The 15,256-nt window shown below is 36.4% G+C and overlaps 1 protein-coding gene across 1 annotated transcript; it reads right to left on the bottom strand.

Annotated features, from left to right (window-relative positions):
- Positions 1-663: 663 nt before the first annotated feature.
- LOC100371830 (steroid 17-alpha-hydroxylase/17,20 lyase-like) lies at positions 664-14,059 on the bottom strand. Its single transcript, XM_085493995.1, has 10 exons — positions 13,933-14,059; positions 12,635-12,824; positions 6,598-6,771; positions 6,268-6,361; positions 5,458-5,619; positions 4,861-5,069; positions 4,482-4,607; positions 4,024-4,263; positions 3,674-3,772; positions 664-1,619 (listed from the first exon to the last, which is right to left on the bottom strand). The coding sequence occupies exons 2-10, from the start codon at positions 12,786-12,788 to the stop codon at positions 1,369-1,371; spliced, it is 1,509 nt and encodes a 502-aa protein (XP_085350121.1). The 5' UTR covers positions 12,789-12,824; positions 13,933-14,059; the 3' UTR covers positions 664-1,368.
- Positions 14,060-15,256: the final 1,197 nt, after the last annotated feature.

Here is a 15,256-nt window from a genome sequence, read left to right as displayed (position 1 = left end):
AGTTTTTCACTTTGTCTATGACGCTCATAGTCTGAAATTATTAGTTTCCAAAATATTTCTTAAATCATACCTATAAACAAACTATTTTCTGAATACAGAACGTGGGTTCTGCTGTTGCATTCGTAACACCATAACAAATTAATGATGGCGACATTTCATGCCTAGGTCACTTGAAGTGCAATTGTTAGTTCAATCTATCCAAATAATACCCGTCTCTTTTGTCGTAAATCCTGCAAATTTTTTCATCTGCAAAAATACGTAAGTGCGTGTTTTTGCGTTCAATTTGCCTGTGAAGGTCTTCAATTTTCCTCTCGCTAAACACGCGATCGATTTCTTTTCTTTCGAGTGTATATTTTCAATTTTTAGACATTTTCGAGTATTATAACTGCAATGAAAGACTCCACACTGACCACTATTTCATAATACTAGGGATGTGACGGGGATGTTCGCTGTCACCAAACAGTTTTGTGGTGACATGATACGATGACGTCATTTAACATAGTGATAATGCTATCATTTGATTTCATTCTCGATCACAATGTCGTTATTATTGTTTATTGTTTAATTTTCCGGGTAGTTATGTGTAAAAATGGTTTAGGCCAAAATACTGTCGTGGGAATCCATGCGATTCATCGGAATGTCAATGTATCGACGTAGACACAATTTATTTTCATACACGTTTATTTGAATCAAATAGATTATTCCCGCATATTTATTCAATAAATTCATATTTATTAACTATTTTCTACATTTAATTTATTTAATGCAGGTCATCTGAATGTCTAATGACCCTGTGTACATTCTTTTCAACTTAGTACCACGAAGTGTTTGTGTGACGTCCAGTCAAATAGACTGATCATTCAGGACTGGACATTAAGTTCAGAAGGCTGGATTTTTATGAGGGTACAGATTCCGTGCCTAGCTACTAATTCGTCCATCGGGTCGTTGCATATTTATAAATCTAGTTTGTTTGTTGCTCAACACATCAGATATTTACGATTGTAATGACGCACCGTTCGAAGAGACAAAGGTAGTACATCAAATATTACTAATCGGATTGATCTTCATTTTCACAATGCTTGAGAAATAATCTGAATTGTTCATGAAAGTCTTAATGTGGAAATAATGAAAAAAGTTGTTTTAAAAGAAATACAAATAGAAATATTTTGACGATTCAAATTTTAGAAACATTTAATCAATTTCATAAAAGTCGCATACTTAATTAGTTTAAAGGGTATATATAACATACTATGAAAATGTGTATTATTGTTCAAATGTTTAAACGCTCCAGCACTAAGGATATAATAGTTCCCCGACCCCAGATTCGGAAAACAACCAATGATCATTCACACACAATCGGTTATTGACCTATAATCTTTTTCTAACTATTACTTCGTAATCAGGTGCTCTGAGGATCAAAGCACTGGCTGTGCCGTCTAGTTGTGGCAAAGCTTTACCAGGCACATGTGAAAATTGAAATCGCTGAAACAGTGACGTGAATAGCAAGAATATCTCTGGTTTAGCCAATGATTCACCCAGACAGACACGTCGTCCTGCAGAGAATGGCATGAAGTTGTCCTGTTTGGGTTTTAATGTGCCATCTTTTTCGAGGAATCTCTCTGAAAGAACAGAACAGATGAAACAGATGTTATAAATGTTACTTGTAGAAATAATTGTGCATAAAATGAACTATAATATATCAAATATATCATAATTTGAAAGCATTTAATGGATTACCCATTGTCATTGTACAAGCTATATTAGACGTTAATGACATCATCTGTATTCGTCGTACTGTATATGAAACTGTTGGATATTGTGATAGTAGTAGCGTTTTTATTTGACGTCCCTTGACTGCATGTTGAGCAAACTTCTATTTAGGAGCAAAACACGTATTGTGGGTAAGTAGGGCAATAATAATCTGTAATTTTAATAATTTTTCACTGAAGGTGTTCAAACGTACACCGAACGAATACAAAACATATTCGAATATTTAAATCAAGTCTACCATTTGAGAATTTATCCGCCTTGTAGTGTGGGAATTGTTAAGAAGATTAGGTTCAAGTTCAGGAATGGAAGAATAAACCGCGTATGGACTGCAATAGATGACTTTACTGAACGAACTATGAATGAACCATGAACGAACAAAACGAACTGAAAAAGAGACGTTTCGTCTACTATTTATATTCTCAAAGTAAATATTGGCCTTGTTCATGAATGGTTACAATGAATACGGCTTTGTACATGATTGGTGAAAAGATAAAGGAGCTGATTGGTTGAAATTAAAACAATCTCATTGGCTGGCTAAATCTCAGTCAGAATCCTAAATTGTAATCAAGCTCAATTTTCCGACATGTAGCACGCGTTATATATTTCATAGATGCATAGATGGCGAGGCGCATGCCAGATTCATTTCTAGTACATTTCGACAAAACTAACGGTACTGTTACCTAGAGAGGTCTATATCCGCTATCAAGTGCCCGGGCATACCGTCTATAACATGCTCGCACAAGAATACGCCACAAAAAATCTTGTTTATACCATGTTGCTATGTGCAAATTGTCAATTACCCCAATGCCTTTCCATGGATTATCTATATATACTCAGACTACTATAAAGTTTGTCTGAGACTATATACTACTACTATTAAACAGCTAATAGTGTGATAACATGATACCCTGATTTTCACTATAACGCGTTCTATTTTAATGTCCACGTGGATTTATTTGTGTAAATATTCTAATACATTTTCAGGAATCATAATTTACCCTCTCAGGCTGGATTTCCTATTCAAACTCCCTATGCATTGATGGGCGAGTATATTAGTATCCAGTATATTGCAACAAACTCTCGGTAATTCTGACATTTCCGCGCATAGACGATACAAAAAGGGTAAAAAATACAATGTTTTTAGTTGTGTTTCCTTGCATTTACACCGATTTACGAAACAGACGACATGCTCGGCGGCTGGCAACCGCGGGTTCGTGGATGACGGCATATGTTCGGAACGAACGCTATGCTGCAATGAACGAGATAATTTCTACTATTTATAAAGGGACGCTGTTGCTTAGACGATAGTCTACAGACGGCTGACTTAGAAAAAATCCATCGAATCGAACGGCGCCCTCTCGTGCCACTCCCTGATTTTACGGCTGGGTCACAGGTCTTCTCGTGCATATCGACACAACAATAAAACGATAATACAATATCAATATAATGCAAAAACAGATAAACCAGTGTAAATCATTCGAATCTCAACTATAGCGTGAACATAATTATAAGAATTTTATAGAAAAAATACATTTTCTATAATAATTATATAATAAGAAACCATTTGCATACACAATTCTAATAATAAACTTATAGGATTGTAATTAGAATTGTATTAGATCTTATAAGATTAGTATAAGATTGATATAAGAATATTTCGTCAGGAACTGAGTATGTGTGATGTATGCAAATCTAATAGTGTAGATGGCGAAAATAACGGGTCTTGCCTAAAATCAGGTTATATATAGGTATATATATTACAGCCAACGAAATGTTATTAATACATGAAATATCTCAGAATGGCCAACGATAGTGTGTCCTCCTGTCTATAAATGTAATTAAGCCAGTGTTTTCACACGAACCATATGCCATGAAAAGCTTTATGTCAACTTGATATACTTGCCTGGTTTAAACTCTTCCGGGTTATCCCAATGTTTTTTATCCATTTGGACAGCCCACAGGTTGATCATTACCCATGTATCCTTTGGAATGTTATAACCACCTGCAGATTGAGAAGCAGTTGTAAACGTGTAACCAGATCAACGAAATGGAAGTTACTGAATCCAAAAAGTAGAAATAAAGCACCATGGGTGAAAATCGATTTTTTGTTTCTGTTACTTTATTTTGGTAGCTATATTGGAATAAGTAAAGATTTTAGACCCATTCCTGGTTTCCTGGTTATCTATAATATAATGACTTAAGTTTGCGTTGTATAAATGTCTTTTGTTGATTGCCATATATAACATAACCTACCAATGGTGGAATCAACCATTGCTTTGTGTGGTACTGACATCGGCGCCACAGTACGCACGCGCATTACTTCGTGAATAACAGCATCGCAATAAGGCATACGAGGTCGGTCAGATATTAACGGGAATTGCTCTCCACCAATGACGTCATCAATCTCCCTGGCAACCTTGGCCTGCACATCCGGGTGGTGAACCAAAAACATTATTGCCCAGTCTAGCGTATGGGTGGTGGTGTCAATGCCGGCTAAAGTGAAGAATAAAAGAATAAACACAGACAACAGTTGGTTGAGACGGCCACAATATATCCTGAATGGCCACATTAAACGTATAGTAAAGAATACGAGAAATTACCTTACTTCAACCAAAATGTAAAAGTGAAAAGTTTAGTTCATTCACAAATGCGTTTGTGTTAGTTACTATATTGCAAAGCAGCATACAGTATTATGAACTGACAACACTAACCTCCGAATAAATCGGAAACAGTTTGAACCAATCGGGTATCATTTAAGCTGTCGATGTTTTCCGTCTTGTCTTCCTGGGCTTGACGTTGGACATTGAGAAGATAGTCAATCAAGTCATGCAGTTTGTCTGTAATCATAAAAACAACAATATTAATAAAATTTCACATATTACCAAGTGTTCAAACAGGCTTCAGCTTATCGGAGTACTAGTGGAATGAATGAATCACAATATTTGATTCGCGTGGTTTTGTGTAAATCTGACTTAATTTACAATGTATAGATGTAAAGAGTAAATATGTGATCTACAGAACATATTCCGGATGATGCTTTGAAATTTGAAAAATTGCAATAAAATCCAACAATGGAATCAATTAACACACCTTTGTCAAACTTTTTCTTGTGCTCATAAAATTTGTCATACATCATTCGCAGGAAGACGTCGGTCATCTTCCGTATTTCACGAACGCCTTTAGTTGGAATGTAAGCCAACCATGGAATGATATCAGCCACCAACCCATTACCGCCAATTTCAACAAAATCATCTACTAATTTCATTATCGATTTGAACTCCGGGTCGTCAAGTGTGTATCTGGAAAATATATCGTTATTAAGGAGGACATTTTGCTTCTGCGCTGTCTTCCTTCACAATAATTCACAGCTTTTCATAATTATGTGCACCCTCTGATATAGCTACAGTTGTCCAAGAAACTATCATAGTTCAGACTATCTATAAGTGCTTCAGTTCCCATCAATGTCTTGAATAAAGTGTATGACAGTACACAGTACTGTATGTTATTGTCTAGTCTACTCATCAGTTTCAGACACCTCACCGTTGGTTGGTTTGTAGACCCCAGTGCTGTGTTGCAAAAACCAATTGGCTCTTAATCATATGAACTATTGAGAGATAATCAATTATTTGGATCTAGCTCCAAAATTATTTATCGGTGCCGAAATTATATCAAAATCATTGTACTTACTTCTGACCAAAGCAAAATTGAGCCATAATGTTGTTAACCAATAAGAGAACGAGTGGACGTGGATGAATAGATTTGCCGTCGTTCTCTTCTAAGATCTCTTGCAACAGGGGAAATGCATCTTCGCGAATCAGGCGCTCGAGTTTTCTTCCAGAGACATAATCCCTAAAACATACAGCAATAACAATTAATACTATAACTCAGTAGCCATGAAAGATTACAGCCAACACGCGTGTGTATCTCATGTAAGGAGTGTTGTCAGATACAGAATGCTGTAATGTATGACATGTATTTATTGTGCTATCTTTCTCTCAGATTTACTGATAGATGTTTATTGGTTACTTTGAAAGATCATTATAATTTTAACTAACATTTTGTAGACAATCTTTGTGCATCAATTTTAGGATTGAATTCATTCACTGTGAAGATTTCACTTCAACAATATGGCTGGAAACAATTATATTTTTCAGTTATTTAACCATTCTTTGCTGTTATGGCTTTCTAAATTGAATTTTGAAAGACAATGTTTAACAAAAATAACCCAAAATAGATGACAAGTGTTAATAATGTAATGTAATGTAATGTAATGTAATTTATTGTTCTATGTATCAAACACTGAGGCATATATCAAGAAGCCAAGTAAAACGTGGGGGCGGATGCCATGTTCCAACCAGTAACTTTAAACTTGGGAGAGAGGATAGACCCCTATATCTTAACCATTAACATTGAACTGGCTAGAAAAGGATCACCGTATTTCATATCTCAACAAGTCACGGTATCTTAGTGGCAGTATTGCTACATGTGTGTATTCACCTAATGGCTTGATGTGCAATCTTTCTATGCAGTTTCCATGTTGTTCCAAAATCACTTAAAGCGATATCTTGTCCACCTTCTGAAAACATGTCACCTGTACAAACCGAACAAAATATTGAACATAAGACGTGGTTAAAATGTAAAGTATCGCATTCGCAAGTGGGCGTAGTAGCGCCCTCGCCGGCCGACCGGCATCAGACCTCACGGTTTGGAGCACCGCGGAGGGCGTAACTCACGCGACATCGTAAGGCTAATTGACAAGCCGAGATCAAATACTGGGCGTGTTCACACAAACTATATAGACTTATTTTATTACTAGATATATATCACCTGTAAACGTGTGAGGGCGTCCAGCAAAATCGAATTGCTTCTTTACCAAAGCCTCCAGAATCAGTTCATAATTATTGAGAACAACAACTTGGTGACTCCCTAACTTGATGGTAAATACGTCACCGTACTTCTTCGCCATGTTCAGAAAGTCCAGATGCATATTTTGTGTGATTGCTGAAACACGAAACAAAAAACTAAATATTATTTCTACAATCATTACCAATCAAATTATTTGGAAATATAAACAAAACAGTTGATATTGGGAATTTGCATAATTATATTAATTTTACTGTTCATATCCAGAGTTCTATACCAGTTTCTCTAGCCATGTTGTTTGTGTTCGATGAAATTCTATGTGCTGAAAACGACCAACTTTCAACGTAATTAACTGTCAGGTAAATCGGGGACGATAGCTAACGCTAGTTAATGGCCTGTTTGGGACGAGGTTGCCGTATTTTAACAAGGTAATACTGTGAGTTGAAGTGTTTTTACATCCCCATCGCGGTTTGTGCACTATCTCGTCGTCCGTGTGTTACGTAAGTCATTTTGAATAGAATGACACTGGGTCAATGACCTGCACTGAATCATATACGTATCATAGTACACCACCATAAACTCATCCAGTGTGTCGATCTCAAAATCGTTGGTTCGAATCAACGGTGTCGTTTCTTTAAGAAATATACATCTTTTTAAAATAAAATATATAATTTTTTAAATAGTGAGAACAATCTAGTTCTAAAAAACAGTCTTCACCTAGCAAATGAATATTGCCGAGAAGAAAGAAACTAGTAAACAGGTACTGTTTCGAATAAGGATAGTGCACAAAATAAAACAATACCACTCGAATGTTAGCGGACAATAGCCATGAGCAAAAAAATAGTATTACTAAGTATAAACCTGGCAAAGATGGTCAATATGCCACAATAGTAAAACCATATTTCTGGTGGTACGAATACAATATTATGAAAATGTGGTTTTTAATCCTAGATAATCTAGCTAGAGTCCCACAATTACAGTAATCGCCACGGTACTCCACATGTATCACTAATGAACAGTACAATTCTATTTCTTAAGACACAGTCCCTCTATCATATGATAGAGGGACTGTGCTTAAGAGGAGACAAGCTGTGTGGCGGAAGCAACATAATAGTGAAGTTTGGTACAAACAATTGTTTATAATAGTGATGTTGATCAGTAATACATTTAAAATAATAAAAATAAAAAAATGAGTGATTCACAATTTATTATATGGGTGTCATGTGTAAATTATATATTCATTATTTAAAACGATTCATGGGCGCCGCCATTTTGTTTAAAATGAAACGCCAAAGAGGGATTTGTAACACGCAAACTGATTGGACAATGATCAGCCGCAACTGACTACTGGGGACGCTGTTAGAAATACGCATATTTGATGGTCGTTCTGCCAAGATCTGTTTAGAGGCTTGGCCGAATAAACTTAGACAAAAATAAATATTCACGAAAATAGAGATTTGGATGTGATGTCATAACATGAACAAATCTGACAGAGGACAACCTCATGTAGCTGTACTATAAATAGCAAGGCGATAGCTTACGGTTTGGAAGAAGAAGTCGCTTGAAAAAAAGTTGATGGACGACGTACGACGGACAGACGATGACGAGTCCACTCAAGCCATGAGCTCCGCTCGGTCATCTTCGATGACAGCGGAGCTAAAAACATGACTGTTATAATTTCTACCCATGTGGAAGGTTGCTGTTCTGCGTAGAAATGCAGATTAAAATGCTGAGTTAAACACAACCTAACCTAAAAAATACCTAACCCAAGGGTATTATGACCAGATACTAGATGTGACAAGTAACCTGTAGAATGCTGTGTGGGTAATATTTTTTTTATATTGATTTTTGTTGCATTTGCAGCAAATAGTTACCAAACAATGAGAAATCTATAGGATTGGATATACCTCTCAGCTGGCTTCACATGCATAGTTCAAGACTGCCTAACCGGTGCTTATACCAGGATTTAGTTGCAGCACTGTGGTCTGTGGTTACAGCTTCATTTTCCGAGTAATCACAAGAAATTGACATGACAATAGAAATTCATGAAAGATTGGCACTCCCATACAATTAATAGCAAGTGAAATTCCTGGAATTGAAACATAGATTTTGAAGTCACTGGTGTAGGCATTGAATAACTTCAAGTTGGCATAAAGACGAGGTAGTTTATTTAATCAGTGCTGAACTAGAGGCTGAAATTATAATTAAGTTCGTTGTCATATAATTTGTTTATTTAAATTTCTCCTGAATTCAAATAGAATACACTGGTGAAAGGATGTTTTTGAGGTGTGGTTACATTGTGTATGGAGTGGTAGGGTTGGGTGTCATATAATTTTTTCATTTTCAACTCTCATGAAATCACACAGAATTTCACTTAATTTATTTTCGATGAAAAGTTTTCAAGCATACGGTGTGAATCAAATTTTCACTGTGCCGTGTCAAGTCTCAATAGAGTATGAGGGAAATGGCATTTTCACTGGAATTTATTTTAGCGGAAAAATGTTCACAGTGAAGGGAAGTATTCCACATTATTACATATATACTGCAATTTATTTTGATTCGTCCCTGAAATCAAAATCTGTACTTCCACACCCCATATGCAAATGAGGTCTGAGAGCGAATAAAGTAGTCCGTTCAAGAGTAGCGTTTTTCGAAACATCTCAGAAATAAACATTATTTAGAAGTACGATACTTTACGTTTGGGTACATGAATATATTTGCCGAGTGAAATGAAATTTGAACAACAGTAATGGTACTTCTAAGCAGTAACTTATTTTGACTAAAACTAATTTGCATATCACCCATGCAATGATGTTTTTGATATTTTCACGGTCAATATGCAAATGAACATGGTATTGGCGATTCGCTCCACTTGGATTGCCCTTAAAATCACTTTAATTTTGTGTATATATGTGTGTGTGTGTGATTTCTAGTGTTTTCACGTATTAATTCTTCTGTGATTTGTTTGGCTTGGCCGATTTCGCTCAAACTTAGCAGGTAGGTCACACCTTCGCCCTAGTTATCAGGAAATGTATCTCCTACAAATTTTGGATGCAACACCTCAGACATAGCTCATTTTGCTCAGCTTGAGTGTGGGCACAAAGTTACTATTGGTAAAATCTGAAAACAAATTCTGACAACCGTTTCCATGGAAACAGCCAACAACTGAATGTTTTAATACCTTCACGTCAAATGTATCACACCCTACATTTCTATGATTAAAAAGCATGGACGTAGCTCATTCTAATCCGCTTGAGTGTGGGCAACAATTTACTGAGATTTTTTTTGGCTTGGCTAATTTTGTTTATAATTGACAGGCAGGTCGTACCGTCACTAATTGGCAAAACAATCCTGGTCCACAGCTACCATGGCAACAGCCAAAAACTGTTTTTTGAATACTTTCGACCCCAAATTTATTACCTCCCACTAGTCTTGTATTCATGCCTTTTATTTTGGCTACGTTGCACACCGGTAAGAGATCACCGACGCCGACATTGTTACACTGTATCAACGTAATCCCGACGCAACTTTGAACTTTGAATGAACTGTAAATGCTGCCTGCAATCTAGAAAATACTATCAGTTGGAAATAATAAATTTAAGGGATTGTTCAGTTACTCTGGCCTGGGGGTCGGCAGATTCCATTTTGTCAGCTGTAAATCTCAGTTGACCCACCCCTATCAACAACAAAAAAGTGGGCGACCCCTAACATTATATTTTAAAACATGCTGACCCCCCCCCGAAAAACAAAGAAACATTAACAGTTTTGGCTCTGACATGATTACAAAATGTATGATGTGCATTGAAAATATCGTGGTTTGCCGTAATTTTTAGTGTTTGCATTTAATAGACCAGTCACCTTAGGAGGGGAGGGGGAAGCATAAAGCCAAAAAACGACTACAGAAAAAGCTGCAGGAAGTAGGGAAATCTATGCTGCTAAAGATAGTAAATAAAAACAAAGCTGTGGAGTACTCACTTGATAAACGCCCTTATAAGATAGGAAAAGAGGATTTGAATCCAGGCGGTTTGAAAACTAATTTGGATTTAATATATCTTTCATATCTTATAGACCAGGAAAGCTTTACACCTGAAGCACAGTCTGTGCTTATGAAAACAAAGGACACTTTGATTTTTGTATAAATTTGTGTTGGATTTTGGTATTTTACAGAGCAAAATATGCATAATTAAAAGTTAAAAAAACAAAAAAACTATTTATTTATATACATGAATCCATTTAACTTTTTTGATTTGCTGAACAAAAACTGTCACTGCTCTTTGTACTAATTGCTGTGTTTTTCCGTCTCCAGCTACAATTGGATAAATCCAGTAAATATCTTATACAATGGTGACTTCAGACTTTAAATAAAATAATCTGATATCACGTGGACTTGGGATGTGTTCAAAACTTAACTGTATAATTGCATGGGGCTCTGCCGCATTGCATAATCTGTTAGTTATTTGTCAACTTCAACCCCAAAATATTTAGCCTATAACGTTTTTTGCATCAACAAATTTATAGGCAATATGGGTAATAGTTATTATTAAGAACACATTTGTACGATTAACTTTTTAATCTATTGTTCTGAAATAAAATTTAAAAAAATATATACATAAGCGCGTGTGTGAATTGTGGAAAACAGGGTGACCCCCCCCCCATTCGCAAAATCAAAAACAGGGTAACCCCCCTACTGATCCACCCCCAGGCCGAAGTAACTGACCAATCCCTAACAACAGCATATGTTCTAGCAATAAAATAAAATGACTTCTAAGGATTGAATGTTTTTTTGCGAACTTTGTATACGGTGCCCAGTTTTAGTTATAAACCGACGTTAGCTTCACGTTCATGTCCTACCATGGCAACAGCCGAAAACATATTGCTAGTTTTTTTTTAGTGGAGTGGATCGCCAACCGGCTTGTTTTCATTGGCAAAATCGTTCAGTAACATGTTTGGCATATTAGGTGTACATCACATGGACTACTACGATTGAGAGAACTTTATGTATGTTGAATGAGTTTTATAAACCCCGAAGGGCTCTTGGAAGATCCACCCGCAGTAAAATTAGCGATTGCCATGGAGGCGCAACCATCAACATCAAAATCCCAGGAGGTTTCTGCTGGCGACGTTACCCAGTTCCAAATAAAGATCACCAACGCCAAATAAGCAACATTTTAACCGGTAATCAAGATTAATTCAATCCACGGCTAACAAGCAACATCACAAGTGAAGTTGTAGCGTGAAGCTACGCGACTACTGCTGACAACGTAAGTCATGCTTGCGTGCCTTCACCATTGTATTCAGACGAATCACGTGGTGTGCCGTTCTCTTTCAAACCCGGGATTCGATCAATAGGGGAGTTTCAGTAAAAAAACACATTGCAAATCATGCAAATTCAACATTTTCATACCAGTATACTAAAACAAAAATGCTCAGCTATGCAAAAGAAGGATAGATGTTACTTTTCATTATACACATCTCTGTTGATACAATCCCTCACATATTCTATTCCCAGTTATACCTGCGTAAATGGATTAGCATCTTTTGAGGTTGACATTCAGACTAAAATCACGTGACAGGCTGTTAAAATTGGCTGTTGCATACACTTTCGCCGGTCTGGAAAATGTGTTTAGTTAGCTCTCATTCAAGTAACAATGCAGATTTCCCAGTGGGAGTGAAACTATTCGACTCTACCATTAAAAAATAGGGGTGTTTTGAGCAAAAAAACGAATAACCCTGGAGTGCACACAACACACTGAATTTCGGAACAAATCTTGCATTATTTACAGCAGCAGAACACCACAGAAATATCAGACGAAACATGGAAACACTATATATATGTATTTCGGCCTGAACCCTCTCTATTGCAATTCCAGGAATTACCCCCCATATGTGCAACCATTTTCCACCTTGGTACCACCCAAGCCTGACAACAAAATCTTAATACCACGCTGAAGCGTTTGGTAATAAATCGGCCGTTAATGCCATGGCAACATGGTATACTTACATAGTAAGCTGCCGATGATTGGCAGACCACGTGGCCCTGGTGGCATACCAGGCGGTCGCCGTATACTCCATATCAATATAATAACCAATAGCACCAGCCCACCTATTAGCATATTACACATGGCGCTGCCACATGATATCGCTTCCAGCAACATGATTATAAGATGCGAGTGTTCTTCTGTCTTCACTACCTGAAAATCACAGTGAAATTTGTGACATACCAGTTACATTGTTAAATATAATCTGTGTGCACAGAGTATGTGTGAACGTATGACACATCAACATATAAATCGACTAACATTGTATTGTATGTGAACATAGAATAGATCAACTATGATATGTGAACATAGAATATACCAACTATGATATGTGGACATAGAAGAGAACAACTATGATATGTGAGCATAGAATAGAACAACTATGATATGTGAACACAGAATAGAACAACTATGATATGTGAACATAGAATAGAACAACTATGATATGTGAACATAGAATAGAACAACTATGATATGTGAACATAGAATAGAACAACTATGATATGTGAACATAGAATATATCAACTATGATATGTGAACATAGAATAGATCAACTATGATATGTGAACATAGAATAGAACAACTATGATATGTGAACATAGAATAGAACAACTATGATATGTGAACATAGAATAGAACAACTATGATATGTGAACATAGAATAGAACAACTATGATATGTGAACATAGAAGAGAACAACTATGGTATGTAAACATATAATATACCAACTATGATATGTTAACATAGAATAGATCAACTATGATATGTGAACATAGAATAGATCAACTATGATATGTGAACATAGAATAGATCAACTATAATATGTGAACATAGAATAGAACAACTATGATATGTGAACATAGAATAGAACAACTATGATATGTGAAATGGTGGTTCTCAAGGTAAATGTTCCTAATTTGGCACCTAGATAATGGTCACAGAGAGTGAAAACATCACAGAGCTTGGCAGTGAATTACATCGTGTCATGTGATTATTTCCCACACAGAAGTCAAACACCAATCATGGAATATCGTGTATATCGTTACCGACAGGACCATGTCGGCAGTGACTCTGTGCCATGATATTATTAATCCGGTTATTCATTCCCAATAGATAGAAATCCCAAATTGGAAGGCATGGTATGTAGTCACGTTAACAACGGCGCCATGGACCTCGGCCTCGTAATTGCAGTGTAGCGACTGTCACATTCAGGCACAGACTACGCGATTAATGTAGGTGCTCGGATGTAGGTATTACCTACCTGGCAAACTGAACGTCTGAGCAAGTATCACGATATGGTGAATGGTGAAACAAACACCACAAAACTGTACTCTCACTAGCGCACTAGTCTCGAACTGTGTCACAAATAGAAAGAGCACCAACCGGTCACGGCCGTTCACTGACTTTAAATAAAACAAATGATGACCCTCAGTGACACCGTTCGATTATAATAAGGGTAGACCGTTTTGAACTCGGGTGAGGTGAAGAAAAAACACACGCAAAAACGCCGTCTGCACAGGCTAACAAATATATTGCAGGGCCTCGCTCAATATCAAATGAACCGTCCCCTACATTACTTTACCATACACTAATTTGTTCACGAAATCGGCGGAATACTCTCGACACATCCAATCCATTCCTTTCATTAAAAAAATATTTATAAATATTCAAACTGAAACGATCGATTTTATTGGTCCCTGAATTTACATTGGAAAATTTTAAAATGATATCATTATGCTCGTTGATGAATTCAAATGCCATTGAAATGTATGAATATATATATAAAAATGAAGGAAATGTGTTTGTTGTGTCGATAGTATGAACTCGTGCAATTCCAACTAACGGGCTTAATCATACCAAGAAAAATGTTCGTGCAATTAGTAAAAACATCAGACTCACTAGTGCATTTTATCATACATAGTTTACCGCATAAAACATACCTTTGTGCATCATCGGCAACATAGTACTATCATGTATTGTTAGTAACACATTCAGTACAGTGATGTATTGTTGGTAACACACACAGTACAGTAATGTATCATTGGTTAAATCGTACAGTACAGTGACGCACTGATGGTAACACGTACAGTACAGTGATGTATCATTGGTTAAATCGTACAGTACAGTGATGTATTGTTGGTAACACGTACAGTACAGTAATGTATCATTGGTTAAATCGTACAGTACAGTGATGTATTGTTGGTAACACGTACAGTACAGTGATGTATCATTGGTTAAATCGTACAGTACAGTGATGTATTGTTGGTAACACGTACAGTACAGTAATGTATCATTGGTTAAATCGTACAGTACAGTGATGTATTGTTGGTAACACGTACAGTACAGTAATGTATCATTGGTTAAATCGTACAGTACAGTAATGTATCATTGGTTAAATCGTACAGTACAGTGATGTATTGTTGGTAACACGTACAGTACAGTGATGTATCATTGGTTAAATCGTACAGTACAGTGATGTATTGTTGGTAACACGTACAGTACAGTAATGTATCATTGGTTAAATCGTACAGTACAGTGACATATTGTTGGTAACACGTACAGTACAGTGATGTTTTGTTGGTAAC

This window comes from Saccoglossus kowalevskii, chromosome 19 (assembly GCF_978046115.1).
Source record: "Saccoglossus kowalevskii chromosome 19, keSacKowa6.1, whole genome shotgun sequence".
Taxonomy (NCBI): domain Eukaryota; kingdom Metazoa; phylum Hemichordata; class Enteropneusta; family Harrimaniidae; genus Saccoglossus; species Saccoglossus kowalevskii.
The sequence above is the reverse complement of the archived record's forward strand: the minus strand, read 5'-3'. Positions and strand labels throughout refer to the sequence as shown.

What these genes read in the sequence shown, in the direction of transcription:
- LOC100371830 (XM_085493995.1), bottom strand. Translation starts at nt 12,788, where the DNA reads ATGTTGCTGGAAGCGATATCATGTGGCAGCGCCATGTGTAATATGCTA. An exon ending in ACGCCCTCACACGTTTACAG is followed by an intron (nt 6,362 to 6,597) that starts GTGATATATATC and finishes CGGTTTGTACAG; the next exon opens with GTGACATGTTTTCAGAAGGT. An exon ending in TGTTTCCGATTTATTCGGAG is followed by an intron (nt 4,264 to 4,481) that starts GTTAGTGTTGTC and finishes TCTTCACTTTAG; the next exon opens with CCGGCATTGACACCACCACC.